Consider the following 19023-nt stretch of genomic DNA (forward strand, 5'->3'; position numbering starts at 1 on the left):
TATGTGTTGATACCTCACTTTGTTCCCAACATAATTTAAAGTGACTTGTCAGAATATATAAAACTATAACAAAAGAGTGAAAAAGGGCAAAAAACAAGGGTGGGGACATAAAAGAGAGCCAGGAACAAGGCTTTAAAAAAGTATAAAATAACTACCTCTGCTCTGGGTGGATCACAGCTTGGTTCTATCTAGTAGCCCTGCATCAACTAATGACATCACCCCCCAAAATTCAGTTTGCCTTGTGAGCATTTTGGGGGGAAGTAGAGAGGTCAGGGGGAGAGGTGAAAACACAGGGGAGTCTGGCCAACTCACTTTTCATTTGGCTTCATGTAGGAGTAGATTTTAACATATCTGGAATAGAAAACGCCCTAGACTGTGTGTTAGTAAAACAATCCTCCTCAAATATTGTTCTTCTGAGACAAAGCGCTCATAAATATTGGAAGGCATCGAATTCAGAATCGAGGCCTGCTTGCTTGCCAAAAACAGAGCCTTAAAGATGTATAAAGCTCCTCTGTGTCTCTCCTCTCTTCAGAGTCAGACAGCTCAAAAGATTGATCTATTCTTGCTGTCGGCATTTCTTCACTTCCCCCTCACTCCTGAAACCACTTTAATGTGGCTTCCACCCCCAGCACATCACCAAAGCTGATCTTGCTAAGGTCCCCAAAGTACATTTCAGCTCATGTTTTTCTTAGAGTCTTAGCAGCATTTGGAAGTTGACTTCTCCCTCCTTCTTAAAATACTCTGTGCCCTTTGTTTTCTGTAATACCATACTTTTTGGACACCTCCCTGTTCTTTGTTCATTCCTTCTACCTGTCCTCCATCTGCTTCTCCTTTTTCACCTGACTCTTCAGTGTTAGTGTTCCTTAGTTCTGTTGTAGTGCTTAGAGGAACCCTAGATATGAGAGAGCCCACAAAAATGTTGCTGTCATGCAGACCAGAAAAAAAAAAGTACTTATCCTCTGTATCCCATAATGGAGAAGTTCATCAAGTTCTTGTCAACTGAATGACAGCAGCGGTAAACACGGTATATTGCCTTGCTCACTCTTGGTTCCGTAGTCCTTCTGGTGCTTTTCCTTTACTGCAGACCCTGGAGAGCCAGGAACCGTGTTTCCCTCACTCCTTCACAGCTAGAGACTCCAACATGATGTAGGTTTCATCCATCAGAAGTCCTCATGTGAAATCTGAATTTGAAATTGATATAGGTGGAAAGAGAAGCAGCAGAAATGCCTGAATCATCCACTTAGCTAGTGTGAGGATCTAGCTGCTATTATGTGATGCTGGAGCCAGTAATCCTGGTGAGACTTCCTGATGCCTGGACTGTGGCTAGGGTAGCATGTCCATCAGTGCAATGATTTCAGTGACAGTCTCCTGATTCCCAGAAGTTCCCCTCATGGGCTTATCACACACAAAAAATTGTCCAAGGCTTAGCAATGGAGATTAGGGAACTTTCAGGAAAGTTCTGGGTATTGTTTTGGGAACTTTCAGCAATTTTCTGATGTTACAGATATGCCCTTTTGATTTTCGACTAACTACACTATTTGACAACTCTAAGGTAGAAATTTACTTGTTGCAAACCAAAGAAATGCTAATACTCCTTGTTCATAACAAAGCAAGTTACCTTTTTTTCTGGTAGATATATAATTGGCTTTTGCCCTAAAGGAAAGATAATCCCAAACATTCTTTTTATTGCCCTAAAACTCTAATAATATGGGAGTCACTAGCCATATGCAATTATTGAGCACTTGTAATGTAGCCAGTTTGAATTGAGATATGTTGTAAGTGTAGAATACCAGAATTCAAAGCCTCAATATAAAAGGTATGTAAACTCTATCATTTTGTTCATTAATTGTTTATATGGATTATACACTGAAATATTTTAGATATATTGGACTAAATGATAAATTAATTTCACCTATTTTTACTTTAATATGGTACAAGATTCAAGATTTTGAATTGTACACGATGCTCATAATACAGCAGTGTTGGACAGTCCGGCCCTGTAGCATTTAAACCAGTTTCATATCTATTAGTCAGTTGAGTTCAGCATCCCTGATTGCATGAATGTATATACACACATATGTCTACATTCTCCTTTGAACCAGGTTCTGTCATTACTTCGTGTGTCAAATAGAAATCTTTGACACTTACCGTTTATATTTGCAGGAGAATCACAGTTTTAACATTTCATATTTGAGCAGCCAATTCTACAGAGTTGCTCCAACAGGCCCCATCTAAATATGTTCTTCCAGTCTATGACTCATAGTGATTTTGCAAGGACCCAATGCCCTATATTAAATGCATTCTAAAATAGCTAAGATGGTTTTCATTACCTACTATGGTACCCTAAGAAAACAGCTAAATTTTGAATGTTTACTACTTTCTACATACTGTCTGAAATGATTTACAGATTATCTCCTTTCATCTTCATAACACCTCTGGGTCAGGTGACATACTCTCCATTTTACAAATGAGACATTTAGAATTGAAGGTACTTGTCCACTGTAACCAGCGGGGAAGTGGCAGCTGGATTTGCACTCAAGCAGAACTGATCCAAAGTCCACCTCCATTACCACTGTGCCACTCTGTCTTTTCTTTCCACTAAACAGGAGAGAGTATCTGCCACTTTGCTGACCCGAAACTGTGGTATGACAGAGAAGTGACTGCCTTTGCTTCTTCTGCCTCCTCTGCTCCCAGGCCCTTTGATCCAGTTGGCTGTTTTTCAGAATCCTGGGCATAGCCTGGGTAGCTCTCCCAGACTCTCCCAATTGAGGAGATTGAATGACACGCTGAGCAGTAACTCCAGGTTTTATGAGTGAATTCCACAGGAAGTATGTGACTTTGCCGGTCACAGAGCTTGCTTAAGAGCCAGTCCACCATCTTTGGCAAAGACAGAGAACAATTACACTGTAAGAGCTGCTATTAAGGGCTTACTGTGTGTCGGATGTTGTACTGGGCAATTTATATACATTCTTTTTAATCCATTCAGTGACTCAGTAAGGTGAGGGTTATCTCCATTTTTAAAGAAGAGTAATTTGGCTTCAGGTTAATTATGAAAGTGCTAGGATTCCCTTGATAATCACTGAACTCTTCACTGATCATGAGCAACAATATGGCAGAAGTTTTAGACATTACAGTTGACACTTCAACAATGCAGCAGTAGGGGTACCAATCTTCTATGTGCTTGGAAATCCACATATAGCATTGGACTCCCCAAAAATGTAACCGCTAATTCTTACTATATTGACCAGAAGCTTTGCCAATAACATCAACAGTTGATGAACACATGTTTTGTATGTTAGATGTATTATATACTATATTCTTAAAATAAGCTAGAAATGTTATTAAGAGAAAATACATTTATTGTACTGTGCTGTACAAAATCCACGTGTAAGTGGACCTATGCAGTTCAAATTCATATTGTTTGAGGGTCAACGGTCTATTAAAATACCATTAAAGGGGCGCCTGGGTAGCTCAGTTGGTTAAGCATCTGACTTTGGCTCGGATCATGATCTCACCATCTGAGAGTTGGAGCCCCGTGTCAGACTCTGTGCTGACAGCTCAGAGCCTGGAGCCTGCTTCAAATTCTGTGTCGTCTTCTGTCTCTGCCCCTCCCCTGCTCGCACTGTGTCTGTCTCTCTCTCTCTCTCACACAAAAATAATCAATAAACGTTTAAAAAAAATTTTTTTTAAAATACCATTAAAAAGCTCCTATTGATGGGGCACCTGGCTGCCTTAGTCGGTTAATTCTCCGACTTTGGCTCATGTCATGATCTTATGGTTCATGGGTTCAAGCCCTGTGTCAGACTCTGTGCTGACAGCCCAGAGCTTGGAGCCTGCTTCAGATTCTGTACCTCCCTCTCTTCTTCTCTCTGACCCTTTCCCACTTGTGCTCTGTCTCTGTCTCATAAATAAATGTTAAAATTTTTTTAAACTAATGAAGTCTATGGTAGTATTTGTCCACATGTAACTGAGTAAGAAACATGCTTAAGAAAGGAGAATAGCAAAAATATGTGCCATCCTTCCATTATTGATGATACTTTAAAAGCTTCAAATGGGCAGGCAACTCAATATTTTCCACTATGCATCATATTAGCTCTTAATTCATTAACTGTCTCTTCTTACTGTTTGCTTTCTTGCTATGGTCTATGTTTTATACTGGTGCTGCAGAGATGTCTGAAAGGATTATGCCGCCCCACTTCAGTCCCAGGAAATAGAACTGCTATGAATTATTAATAGTGTTGGCCTTCTAGTGCTTTAATTCTACCTCTTTGTTTCAATAAGGATATTAAATGGAGTTTTTCCTATCACTTCAGGAACTTAGTACATTTTGTAGGAAACACTCAATGACTTGAGTAATAGAAGAGACAGTCCTATGTTGGTTTCTACTTCTACTTATTATGGATTCTCCATACATTCCATCCCATATATATGCTCAGTGATAGGTTAATAGGGCAATTTTTAAATTGAGCTCTTTGGAGCCCTTGGGATTCCCCAGAGGTACTCAAGGTATAGCCGGGAAACAGAGGCCTGAGGGGGAGGTTCTGAACCTCACCCCCAACCGTTCCCTTGCTTCAGAGAAGCACCTCACTTCTATAAGCATTAAGCTTTCATGCAAGATTATGTTGGAAGAAAGGACTCTTCTTTTTAAAAAGCTTTAAAACCCTGAATAAATACAACTACAATAGGTGTTTATACAGCTTTGAGATTCCAAGAACAATGTCTAAGGATTTTTGATAATTAAAACTCATCTGAGCATATACAACCAACTGTGCCCTGAACTTGATTGAAATGGTGGCATGTCATGTGACTTGGTTTGCAAGATGGATTTGGACCTCCAGGGGTGTTGTAATAATCACCCTAAACGCTGGGTGAAGTCAGTTACTATGCTAATGTATACAATGAATAAGCTTAAAATCACAAGAACTGCAGTAAAATTTGGGGGCTGGCAAAAATAAGTGAACTGATTCCACAAATAAACTTGGTTCACGTGCTTGCATTCAGGTTATTAGGTAGACCCATAGGCCTCCAGTTTCCTCTGTGAGGATGAACATAGTCCTTACTTGTTACTGACATGAATTTTATCACTTTTCTGTAATAAGAGCAACTATTTGTTTACCTTTCAAAGTGTGTAAAAAATGGGGGGAGGGTTATTTCATGGGAGATAAAATTAAAAAGTTAACAGTTCATGCCCAGGGCTCCCTTCTGTGTGTGAACTGTGTCAAACCCTAGAAATGTGCCTCTTTTCTCATGCATGGAAGCTGTAGACCCAAAGAAGGCAGGCAAATGACAAAGATGGGTTCATTGAGGATGTGTTGTATTTACTGAGTGCCCCCTGTCATCAGGCATCATGCTAGATGTTTGGGATGCAATAGTCAGATTCCTCCTCTGCCTTCATAGAATTTGCATTCTAATATGGAGGAGGCATGTAATGAACACATCAAGAATTACATAAACATAGCAATTACAGAATGTGATACCTCCCATGATCCACACAATAGTTGGGCGGGTCCTTTTTAGATAGAGGCAGTCAGAGAAGGGTCTCTGGGAGGGGAAATACCTAAGTGTGTTTTAGAAAGTCACAGCTGGCCTCTTTGCTGGCTGCTGAGGCCATAAATGTGTGGCTTTTACTATACTGGATAGCCAAATGTGTGCCATCTGCACCAAAGAATCAGAATGCTGTGGAAGCCCTTGAGGGGACCAATAGTTGGTGACTGCCTGAGTAGGAACAGAAAAATACAACATAGTTAATTTAGTAAACGAATGGAATTTTCCCCTGGTCATCTAACATTTATCAGCACTGTTTTTTTATTCTTTTTTTCCATGCAAAGATGACCTGAAGAATACTTAAAACACATGCAAGATCATTGTCTTTTGCCACTCCATAAAAATTATTTTTATAACCATGTATAATCCTCATGAAACATGTAAAAAATGCATCTATAATGAAATGTCCTCGTATTACTTTGTAATTGTTAAAGGCAACATGATTTTGATAAAAGAATTGACTTCACAGAAATATTTTAATTTTCAAAATCTCTACACACAGCATTTAAAATAGAGTGAAGGGAGGACATGTTTATCAAGTAACATGACTTCTGTTAACAGAATTTTCCACTTTCCATTCTTATTCTTCCATTTGTATTAGTTGAACCTTCTTATTTAAAAAAAAAAAGGCTTTAAAAGCCTACCAGTGTATCATGTTACTTAAATAAAAATACCTGAAAGATATACACACATAGAGCAGATTCAGATTTATAGCATAAATATTATACTTCAGTGTCTCTCAAGCAAATATAATTCACTCATCCATCCAACCATCCATCCATTCAGTATTTATTGAGTCTACTGCCCTAATAGGTAAAATATGCTTTAGCCAGAGCAATGTACTCTGATCATACTGGCCCCTTGACTCAGTGAACACTGTTCATGATTCTTTCTTTATGTACTAAAGCAATTCTTTCAAAGGCTTAGCACCAACAAAAATGTGGCTAGATAGCCTACAATAAGGAGCAATTTTAAATTATCCAATTAATGTGATAAAAACTAACAATGAATTCTGGAGAAGTACATAGGGTGGTTTATCTCAGAACCCCAAAGAAAACTATTCTACTAAGGAACTTCAGTAAGGCATCTGATTCCAATGAAGAGATCACTAGTTTCCCTATGTACCAGTTTAAAAACATGATGATTAAAAAGCATCTTGTTCAAAATAGCAAGAAAAATAAAATATATCTAAGTATTATTGGTATTTAATTAAGAACCTGAATTAAGTAAACTACAAAATTTTGAGGAGAAATGTAAAGAACAGAAATAGGGAAAATCTGTTACTCTTGATAAGATTAAATGTTAGAATGTCCATTCTTTCCGAATTATTTTAAAATTTACAAGGGTATTTTAAGATTTATAAGGGGATTTGGACTGGACAAAATTATGCTAAAATCTAATAGACTTCGTGATAAACAAGGACAATTGGAATAATGAGGTTGGGGGGTAACAGAGACTGCTGGGCATTAAAATATATTCTAAAGCTATAAGAATTAAGATAGTTTGGTATTCTAGGCCTATCTCAAGAAACAAGAAAAATCCCAAATACAAAATCTAACAGCACACCTAAAAGAACTAGAAGCAGAAGAGCAAAGGAACCCCCAAATCCAGCAGAAGAGAAATAATAAAGATCAGAGGAGAAATAAACAATAGAGAATCCAAAAAAAAAAACCCAAAACAGAACAAATCAATGAAACTAAGAGTTGGTTTTTCAAAAAAATAAACAAAATTGATAAACCTCTAGCCAGACTTCTCAAAAACAAAAGGGAGATGACCCAAATAAAATCATGAATGAAAATGGAATTATTACAACCAATCCCTCAGAAATACAAGCAATTATCAGGGAATACTATGAAAAATTATATGCCAACAAACTGGACAACCTGGAAGAAATGGACAAATTCCTAAACACCTATACACTACCAAAACTCAAACGGGAAGAAATAAAAAATTTGAACAGACCCATAACTAGTGTAGAAATTGAATCAGTTATCAAAAATCTCCCAACAAATAAGAGTCCAGGGCCAGATGGCTTCTCTGGGGAATTCTACCAGACATTTAAAGCAGCATTAATACCTATCCTTCTCAAGCTGTTCCAAAAAATAGAAAGGGAGGGAAAATTTCTGGACTCATCCTACAAAGCCAGCATTACTTTGATTCTCAAACCAGACAGAGACCCCACATAAAAGGAGAACTACAGGCCAATATCCCTGATGAACATGGATGCAAAAATTCTCAACAAGATACTAGCAAATCGAATTCAACAGCATATAAAAAGAATTATTCACCATGATCAAGTGGGATTCATTCCTGGGCTGCAGGAAATATTCGCAAATCAATTAATGTGATACATCACATTAATAAAAGAACCATATGATCCTGTTAATATATGCAGAAAAAGCATTTGACAAAATCCAGCATCCTTTTTTTAATAAAAACCCTAAAGAAAGGATAGAAGGAAATACTTAAACATCATGAAATCCATTTATGAAAAGCCCACAGCTAATATCGTCCTCAATGGGGAAAAACTGAGAGCTTTCCCCCCGAGATCAGGAACACGACAGGGATGTCCACTCTCACCGCTGTTGTTTAACATAGTGTTGGAAGTGCTAGCATCAGCAATCAGACAACAAAAGGAAATAAAAGGCATCAAAACTGGCAAAGAAGTCAAACTTTCACTTTTCACAGATGACATGATACTGTACACAGAAAACCCGACAGACTCCACCCAAAGTCTGCTAGAACTCATACATGAAGTCAGCAAAGTCACAGGGTACAAAAATCAATGTACAGAAGTCGGTTGCATTTTTATACACCAATAATGAAGCAACAGAGAAAGAAACTGATTCCATTTACAATTGCACCAAGAACCATAAAATATCTAGGAATAAACCTAACCAAAGATGTAAAAGATCTGTATGCTGAAAAGTATAGAAAGCTTATGAAGGAAACTGAAGAAGACACAAAGAAACAGAAACACATTCCATGCTCATGGATTGGAAGAATAAATATTGTTAAAATGTCAATACTACCCAAAGCAATCTATGCATTCCATGCAATCCCAACCAAAATTGCACCAGCATTCTCAAAGCTAGAACAAACAATCCTAAAATTTGTGTGGAACCACACAAGACGCCAAATAGTCAAAGTAATACTGAAGTAGAAAACCAAAGTGGGAGGCATCACAATCCCAGACTTTAGCTTCTACTGCAAAGCTGTAATCATCAAGACAGTATGGTATTAGCACAAAAACAGATATATAGACCAATGGTATAGAATGGAGACTCCAGAATTGGACCCATAAACGTATGGCCAGCTAATCTTTGACAAAACAGGAAAGAGTATCCAATGGAAAAAAGACAGTCTCTTTAACAAATGGTGCTGGGAGAACTGGACAGCAACAGGCAGAAGAATGAAACTAGACCACTTTCTTACACCATACACAAAAATAAACTCAAAATGGATGAAAGACCTGAATGTGAGACAGGAAACCATCAAAATCCTAGAGCAGAAAGCAGGCAACAACCTTTTTGACCTCAGCTGCAGCAATTTCTTACTCGACACATCTCCAAAGACAAGAGAATGAAAAGCAAAAATAAACTATTGGGACCTCATCAATAGGTCTTGTTGATCAAGAAAACAATCAATAAAACTAAAAGGCAACTGACAGAATGGGAAAAGATATTTGCAAATCACATATTGGATAAATGGTTGGTATCCAAAATCTATAAAGAACTCACCAAACTCCACACCTGAAAAAAAAAATAATCCAATAAAGAAATGGGCAGAAGACATGAATAGACAGTTTTCCAAAGAAGACATCCAGATGGCCAAAAGACACAAAAACAATGCTCAATGTCAGTCATCATCAGGCAAATACAAATCAAAGCCACACTGAAATACCACCTCATGCCAGTCAGAATGGCTGAAATGAACAAATCAGGAAACTAGATGCTGGTGAGGATGTGGAGAAATGGGAACCCTCTTGCACTGTTGGTGGGAATGCAAACTGGTGCAACCCCTCTGGAAAACAGTGTGGAGGTTCCGCAAAAAATTAAAAATAGAGGTACTCTGTGACCCAGCAATAGCACAACTAAGAATTTATCTAAAGGATACAGGAGTGTTGATGCATAGGGGTATATGTACCCCAATGTTTACAGCAGCGCTTTCAACAACAGCCAAATTATGGAAAGAGCCTAAATATCCATCAACTGATGAATGGATAAAGAAGATGTGGTTTATATATACAATGGAATACTACTTGGCAATGAGAAAGAATAAAATCATGCCATTTGCAGCAACATGGATGGAACTGGAGGGTATTATGCTCAGTGAAATAAGTCAGAGAAAGATATCATATGTTTTCATTCATATGTGGATCTTGACAAACTGAACAGAAGACCATGGGGGAAGGTAATGGGGGAAAATGTTACAGAGAGGGAGGGGGGCAGACCATAAGAGACTCTTAAACACAGAGAACAAACAGGGTTGATGGGGGGTGGGGGGAGAGAGGAAAGTGAGTGATGGGCATTGGGGAGGGCACTTGTTGGGATGAATACTGGGTTTGTATGGAAGCCAATTTAACAATAAATTTTATTAAAAATAAAATAGTTTGGTAATGGTTTAGGGATTAACCAAAGATATCAGTGAAGTCAAATAGAATGTCTAGAAAAAGATTCAGGCATATACGTAGATTCAGTCTCTAATAACAGTTTTGCTGGGGAAAATAACCATTCAAAATTAAGATCTCTTTTTCATATAATGCAATGATATAATTCCAGATGGATTGAAGATTTAAACATAAAGGAAAAAGCCATACTTCCAATTAAAGATGTTACATTTTGAACATATGCATTTACTTCTCCCATCTAAGCCCCACTAAGTATGAGTAAAATTGATTTTTTTAAAAAGGTTTAAACACCCAGAAGAACAAAGAATGAGAGAGAAAGCTTCAAAACTTTGGAAAACAAGGCAACAAAACTTGGGAAATTAGAAAGCAAATGAGCTAATGGTCACAGTGATCTGAATGGTAAGTGTCCAGTGGGAGAAGCAGAGAAATGGCCCTTTTAACACAGTGGAAACTCCCCAAGGCAGTGGGCAGAAGTGGGCAGAAATGTGGGGTCAAAAATACAAGGATTTAAAATTTGTTTAATAAGCTATTATCTCCCATCCCTTACAGGGGAGTGGCTGCACCACCCACCCAGGTGGAAGCCAGAATTTCAAGCTCTGGAGAGGGTCTTAGAGACACAGCTGAAAAAAGATCAAGTGCTGATAACAGATATTCAGTGAAAATTACACACTAAATACTGAGGTCTTACCCTTCTTCCCAGAACACACATAGCCAAATTTATAGACTCTAGGCGGATATTGGACATACCTTCTGTGGAGGATCTGCCCAGTTTAAGAGAAGAGATACAAAGATACCAAAATCAGAAGCTCCCCCATGAAATGGCTCATTCACCGTACTCCAGTAAACCTAAGACCACAGCTCTGCAGCTGGCTAAGGAGAAGTCCACTCCAGGTTGGGGGATGTCCTACCTTCCATTGCTCACTCCAGGAAACATCGGATTGAATTGTTACTCTGCCCCTAAGATGGGATGTCCCTATGGAGAAGCCTTTGGCCCAAGCACTGATCCCTGGCCCTATTGTTTCCACTGTGCTTAGAGGACAGGTGTCTAAGGAAGTAGAGCTCAGCGCAGTGCAGACAGGCACATGTTCCATTCCTGGCCATCTATTCATCCTCAAGGGCTCCCCTTGCTCTTCAGCAATTAACTCTCATAACAATTATTTTTTTAAGTTTTTTTTTTTTTTTAATTTTGAGAGAGCAAGCAGGGGATGGGTAGAGAGAGAAGGAGAGAAAGAGAATCCCAGTCTCCAGACTGTCAGCACAGAGTCTGATGTGGGACTCGAACTCACGAACTGTGAGATCATGACCTGAGCCAAAATTCAGAATCAGACCTTAACCCACTGAGTCACTCAGGTGCCCCTCCCATAGCAATTATTAACACCATTTTCACTTAAATTCCTCAACCCTACCTCGTAATTCTCGGTAAATTACCTTACCTCAGGCTATCTTATGTAAATGCCTCTTCATATCAAATTGTGTGTGTGTGTGTTTATCTGTCTTCTGTACAGATAAGATTTGTCCTGTCTTCTAAATGTAACGAGTCTGCTTACGAACCTGCCCTGAGCCCTTTTCCCTGTAATTACTACTTCTATCTTGCATCTTCTATTCATTCTGGCTGCCCACTTGTGAGAATATGTGGGCTTATTCTCCAGGTGCCAGGAGTGCTGGTGGAAGGTGGCCCTCAACCGTCAGCCATCTTCAGAAGTTGCCCCAGCAGAAGGAAGTCATAACACAAAGAGTCACCCCTTCTCTGGGCAGCTCTTCTGTAATGACTGGCTAATGGGGGGAGGGGTGGGATATAAAGACCCAGCCCTCTCACTGTACCTTGGGACAGCCCTGAAGGGTCTTCCCTAATTCAGAGCTCCTGTGTGTTGGCCGAGGTCTTCAATGAGACTACATCTCACCCAACTTCCCCCTCAGGCCAATGCTGTCTACTTTCTTTGCCTCCCACGGTTTTTGAACCCAAGAGCAATCCCTACAAACTAATCTCCATCTCAGAGTCGCATCCCAGGGCCCCCTCTCTATGACAGCACGTCTGTAAGTCATGGACATTTAAAATCTTGATAGGTAGTACCAAGTTGCCCTTTTCAAAAGCTGTACAGAGTTGCATTCCCATCAATCTAGAAAAGTGCCTCTAAACTATCACTACTAGATATAATCAATTTTTCGAATCTTTGCCATTTCATAAGTAACAGATGGTATCTTGTTCTTGTTTGATTTATAATTTTAAAATTATGAGTAAGAGAATATTTCACATATTTATTGGCCATTTATATTTCTTATGTTTATGTTCTTTGTCCATTTTTCCATGGAATGGCTATCTTTTATGTATTGGTTTTTAAGTGCTCTTTGTAGAGTAAGAAAATTGCAGGTAAGTTTTCCGGTTTGTTCTTTGTTATGGCTTTGCTTAAGATATTTTTTTTTTGACCATTCTCTAAAGTTTTACATTTTTAATTGGTTAACATTATCCATTTTTTTTCCCTATGCTTCTTAGTTTCCTGTCAAGCTTAAGCTGGCATTCCCTATCCTAAGATTTGAAATTTTCAATACTATTTTCTTTATAATTTAGCTCCAGTGTCATTGGCATCACAAGGATGTCCCTGAGTACCTTGACCAGAAATTAACCCCATTTCCTCTGCCTTTATATTAAAATCACATTGCACATCACATTCTGAATTATTTAATAGTAATTTTTATTCTCCAAACTCTTCTGTTAGATTGTGAGTTACTGAGGGAAGAAATTTCATTTTATTCCTTTATTTTTAACCAAACTCCATACTTTATTTATCTTTCACTAGTTTTTCCACTAATGTCCTTTTCTTGGTCCAGAATCCCATCCAGGATACTGCATTAGTCATCATGTCTCCTTTGGCTTCTCTTGGCAGCCAGTTTCACAGATTTTGCATTTTCCAAGTTTTTATTTAAATTCCATTGGTCAACATACAGTGTAATATTAGTTTCAGGTGTACAGTTTGGTGATTCAACACTTAAAACCAATACCTGGTACTCATCACAACAAGTGCCCTTCTTAATCCCCATCCCCTATTTCAACCATCCCCCCACCTCCCATCTAGCAACCATCAGTTTGTTCTCTATAGTTTCTTGGTTTGCCTCTTTTTTCCCCCTTTGCTTGTTTTGTTTCTTAAATTCTATATATGAGTGAAACCATATGGTATTTGTCTTTCTCTGACTTATTTTGAGCATAATACTCTCTAGCTCCATCCACATTGTTGCAAATGGCATGATTTTGTTCTTGTTTTGTGGCTAATATTCCATTGTATATATACCACATCCTCTTTATCCATTCATCAATCAACGGACACTTGGGCTGTTTCCATAATTTGGCCATTGTGGATAGTGCTGCTATGAACATTGGGGAGCATTTATCCTGCAAATTAGTATTTTTGTATCCTTTGGATAAATACCTAGTAGTGCAACTGTTGGATCCTAGGGTAGTTCTATTTTTAACTTTTTGAGGAACCTCCATACTGTTTGCCAGAGTGGCTGCACTGGTTTGCATTCCTACCAACAGTCTAAGAGGGGTTCCCCTTTCTCCACATCTCACCACCACCTGTTGTTTCTTGTGTTACTCATTTTGGCCATTCTGACAGGTGTGAGGTGGTATTGCATTGTAGTTTTGATTTGAATTTCCTGGATGATGAGTGACATTGAGCATCTTTTCAAGGGTCCATTGGCCATCTGTATATCTTCTTAGGAAAAATGTCTACTCATTTTTTGGGTGTTGAGTTTTATAAGTTCTTTATATATTTTGGATAGTAAAGAAACTTCATTTTAGATATCTGTAATGCATTCCATTATCAAGGATATCACCTTGCTTACAATGCTACTTAAATATTTACTGAAATGAATTAACTGATACTGTTTGATTATGTGGTTTTTAAACCTTCTTGATACAAAAAGGTGAAATTAAAACACTTGAGCTAGGAGACCTCGCAGTTCTGCCATCTCCCAGATCTGAGCCACACCTATAAAGGGCTGACTGCAGGAGCAGCACATGAGGGAAGTCTCAGGGCTTGCCAAGTGATAGGTGACCAGAACACTCTTCGGTAAGTAGGCAGGTCAGGCAAGATTGCTCCTAGCAGTAGGGGTGGCATGCTTGGAGCCATGACACAAAGTGGCCCTCCTGCATCTGATACAAAGCCATAGCTGAATCACCTAACAGCATGACCATTCTGCCCCTAGCAGTGGCATAGATTTATCCTTGGCCCTACTTGTGGCTGGTGAACTTCTTAATGGTGTTGAAGACCAGCTACAAGTAGGTGGTCAGGCTCTCAACTAGCTAAATACATTGAGTTTTCATCCTAGGTGGATTAGTCATTGCAACTTATAGGCCCACTAGTACTTGTCCTGGATTCACTGGTTCTAATTGTTCTCCACTCATTCTCTCTTGAGCCCATTGAAATACAGCTTTAACTCTACCAAAACTATACTTATCAAGGTCATCAGTGACCAGCGTGTTGCCAAATGCAATGGTCAATTCTCAGTCCTCACCTTACTTGACCTGCCAGCAGCAGGGACCCAGTTGATCCATTCGTGGAGGGTTTCATTTGCCTCCTAGGACAGGATGCCCTTCCAGTTTTGCTCCTACCCCCTAGATGCTTTCTTCTCTTCTTTGCTGGTTTTTCCTCTGCTTCCTGAGCTCTTAACTTTGGGGTGTCCTAAGACACAGTCCCTGTACCTCTTTCCTTTTCTATATGCTTTTTCTCGGCGATGCCATCCAATCTTACGGCTTTCAGTACTGACTACCTGCAGACAAATTCCAACTTTATCTCCTCCAGCCAGACTCAAAGATCCAACTGCCTGCTCAACATCTCATGTAGATGTCTAATATCTCAAAGTCAACTTTCCAAAATTGAACTTTTTTTTTTTTAGGAAATATGATTTTATTTTTCAAGTTTTTATTAAATCCTAGTTAGTTAACATACAGTGTAATATTGGTTTCAGAGGTATAACTTAGTGATTCATCACTTACATATAACACTCAGTGATCAACACAAGTACCCTCCTTAATACCCATCATCCATTTAGCCCATCCCCCACCCACCTCCCTCCATCAACCCTCTTTGTTTTCTATAGTTGAGTATTATGGTTTGCTTCCCTCTCTTCCTCCACCCTTCTCCTACATTCTGTTTTGTTTCTTAAATTCCACATGAATGAAATCATATGGTATCTGTTTTTCCCTGACTGACTTATTTCACTTAGCATTATACTCTCTAGCTCAATCCATGTCATTGCCAATGGCAAGATTTTGTTCTTTTTAATGGCTGAGTAATATTCTGTTGTGCTTATATACCACATCTTTATCCATTCATCAGTCGATGGACATGTGGGCTCTTTCCATAATTTAGCTACTCAAAACTGAACTTCTAATCTTTCCCCAATCTGCTCTTCACACGGTCTCTCCATTTCAGTGAATCACAACCATTACCAAATAGTTTCTCACCAGTAACTCTGGGGTCATCCTTCAGTCCTCTCTCCCTCACATCATGTCCAATCTGTCAGCAAATCACAGCCAGAATCTGACCGTTTGTCATCATCACCACTGCTACTACCCTGGGCAAATTACTTAACTCTTCTCTCTTTCCTCATCCATACCTTGGGAGTAATGATGGACTATAACTTACAGGGTTAGAGTCTATATAAAGAACTTAGCACAATGCTGAGCAAATAGTGCTTAATATACTTTCGCTTTTATTATTTCTGGCCTTTGTTTTCTAAAAGATTTCAAGGAGATAGTAGTAAAATTGAAGCCATTGGCTCCTTTTCTAAGTAACTGAATTTTGTTCTTCAACATGTGCAATTTCAACTTTGAAGATTTTAACTAAATGAGTTGAAGAAAATAAGATGTGTTACTGGGCTTAGCTTCTGAGAAAGGAGAAACATGGAAATTCACTTTACCTAGTAAAATTGTCACAAGAATCAAAGAAAGGGTTAAATAATTCAATGCAATTTGAATCATTGGCATTCTTCTCTAGACTGATTAAGAGTAATTTCCAGATTATCGGACCACTTTAGCATAGAAAATATTTTTTAATTCAAGGTTACAGGAGAGTGTTACATATGATAGTACACAGCTGTATGTGGTACTAGCCTCACAACTTGAAAGAACTTTGGGGATATGGGCAAACTTGTGGACTGTTTCTACAGCAACAGCTGGGTAACAGCCAGTGCTTATATTAAACTGCTTCAGGTTGTTTACCTGTAGTCCTATGTAATCTGTCATCCCAACTAATTATTAATAGTTAGAAAGATTCTGGAAAATCTTTAACAGTAATATCTCGGGGGTCAACAATATTAAACTAAGCCTGAATTATATAAGGAAGCATCGCAGATAAGTACCCAAATGCATAAATTAAACACCTATATATTGCTAATAAATAAAAACCATTGCACTATAGAAGCCGAAAAATAGTTTCAGAGCATTTAACTTGTCTCTTTAACGTGGCCATTTTGATAATATATGTATTAAATAGTTTTTGAATAGATCAGAAAATGTTCAGCTAATTTTATTTTAAGTTTTTAAGATTTTATTTTTTTAAGGGGTGCCTGGGTGGCTCAGTCAGTTTAAGCATCTGACTTTGGTTCAGATCATGATCTCACGGTTTTGGGTTAGAGCCCCGCATCCGTCTCTGTGCTTGACAGCTCAGAACCCGGAGCCTGCTTTCAGATTCTGTCTCCCTCTCTCTCTGTCCTTTCCTTGCTAATGCTCTCTCTCTCTTTCACAAATAATTAAAAGAAAATTTTTTTAAAAATTTTTAAAAAGATCTTATTTTTTAATGTAATCTCTATGCCCAAAGTAGGGTTTGCACTTACAACCCTGAGATCAAGAGTTGCATACTGTATTGACTGAGCCAACCAGGCACTCCTCATCTAAAATGTTTATGGGAAATCACATTCTTTACACTTTTTTCATTTTTTCTCTTTCAGCACATGGCAGATATGTACATATACATACGTACACACACCTACCATGTGCTGAGTAATGAGAAAAAACAATGGTGAATTGTTTTTATTATTTACTTCTTTGTAAAAATATTATCCTTTTACATATAAGAGCTAGATTTTAATGGCTTTGAATGCTTTAAAACAGGGAAAATATGAAATCATCAGGAGTTTACTGGGCTTAATTTGCTATAAGCTTTTCTTTGTTCCTGTTTAATTATGTGTTAAACTTTCTGGTACTCTGATACATGATGTATACAATATAAAAAATTATATTTCACATTAGATGCAAAAGTTACTTAGTAAAAGTAAACTCCCATTGTAACCTGTGGTGGGATCATTTTGGCTAGTCCATAGATGCTTTGAGTGCTAATTTTTATTCATTTGTTTATTTTTTGTAGGATGTCCTGGCTGAGCAAGGTTGGAAGTCCTAGTTCTCGCATTGACCGCACAAACTTTTCTAATGAAAAAATCATCTCTCAACTTGACTACTCAAATTTTAGTATCCGATACTAACAGAAGAGAAATAAAAATTTTAATGCTTATATTACACAACAAACACCATATATTCTCAAGTCTATGTACTAGAATAATAGTAGCAGAGTAGGGTAAAAAAAAGAATTTTCTGTTCTGAAAGCTACAACAGAATATATGTTACTAAAAAGGTCTGACACTAAAATAGTTTTACTTGACTATGTTTTTAAGACGCAAAAACATAGTATTGTAAAGGACATTACAAAATATTTAATATGAATATTTAACCTTGTCTTGTGGAATCTTTAATGAATATTATAGCAAGCGTTATTTGGCTAGGATAAAATAAAGCTCAACCATTTAAAAATTAAGCATTGTTTTCTGAATTCTAAAAACCTCCTGAATAATAATTTATTAAATTTGAGTCATTTGTTTAACAAGAACCAGTAGTTAGATATAAATGTATATGATGATCAGTATAACCACAAAATAATATCAATAAAGAATTTTTAAAATTCTGGTTGAGACATTCAATATTTTGGTTGGAGTAACCTAATGCCATCTATGACCTTTATTGTTCTGTGTAGTGAGCAGGTGAGTGATGGTAACTGTTAAGAACTCACAATTTCACTACTACAAACAGCAAGCTTTATGTCAACAACTATGTACAATGGTTTGTCCTATTAACCAGAAAAGGAACCGACAGTCCAATTAAATCATACTATCCCATGAACTTGACTTATCATTTAGGGATTTTCACATGTAAATGGTAATTAAGCAACAGGATATATTAAGGAGAAGGTTCATTTCTATGCCATAGAATTACTGAAAAAAGATCTTTAACTCAAAATACTAGGGGACTTCAAATGTTGTAGGCATATACATGTGTATGTCCTTCAGTGATCTCCTAATTTTTGTACCAATGGAATCCTTCATTAAAACAAAATTTACATGGAATTTAATACCTAAAGTAAGTAAAAAAGCCCACTAGTATGACTGAAATGGGCATGGAGGTCCTTGGAGCCCTGCATGCTTGGTCTCACTTTGCCTCCTGCATCTTGTCTGCCTTGGACAATTTCACATCCCCTAGGAATCCACATTAGAAACTACCATTCTGTCTGTAGAACCAATCTCCACTGTTACTCTCGATGGCATGGACAAAGACTTCAGGCCTCTTTCTTTTACCTGCTCCAAGAGTAGACTTGAGAAAAGAAAATGAGGTGAGACTGACATCATTCCTTTGAAAGGTTAACTCTGTGCATAATAATAATATTGATATCTACCATACACAAGACAACACAAAATCAGGGAATGACCAAGATATTTTTTTAAAACTTTCCAAACACACTTAAAGGAATAAAACAACTTTCCTATTATTCTCATGTCATCATCATGTTAAGCATTATACATGTCAA

At 37.9% G+C, this 19023-nt stretch overlaps 2 protein-coding genes across 3 annotated transcripts in view; one reads left to right on the forward strand and one right to left on the reverse strand.

Moving 5' to 3' along the window:
* The window catches only part of TSPYL6 (TSPY like 6), a 35708-nt gene extending 32831 nt beyond the window's left edge, over window positions 1–2877 (reverse strand). The window contains 1 exon segment of the mRNA XM_043553189.1: window positions 2633–2877. Within this exon segment, the coding sequence (XP_043409124.1) occupies window positions 2633–2877 (245 nt within the window).
* Window positions 1–18128, forward strand: part of ACYP2 (acylphosphatase 2) — a 189852-nt gene extending 171724 nt beyond the window's left edge. For both annotated transcript variants that reach the window (XM_043603384.1, XM_043603383.1), the window contains exon 4: window positions 17536–18128. In XM_043603384.1, the coding sequence (XP_043459319.1) occupies window positions 17536–17650 (115 nt within the window). In that variant the 3' untranslated portion in view covers window positions 17651–18128. The remainder of the gene's footprint in view (window positions 1–17535) is intronic.
* Window positions 18129–19023: the final 895 nt, after the last annotated feature.

This window comes from Prionailurus bengalensis, chromosome A3, assembly GCF_016509475.1.
Source record: "Prionailurus bengalensis isolate Pbe53 chromosome A3, Fcat_Pben_1.1_paternal_pri, whole genome shotgun sequence".
NCBI lineage: Eukaryota > Metazoa > Chordata > Mammalia > Carnivora > Felidae > Prionailurus > Prionailurus bengalensis.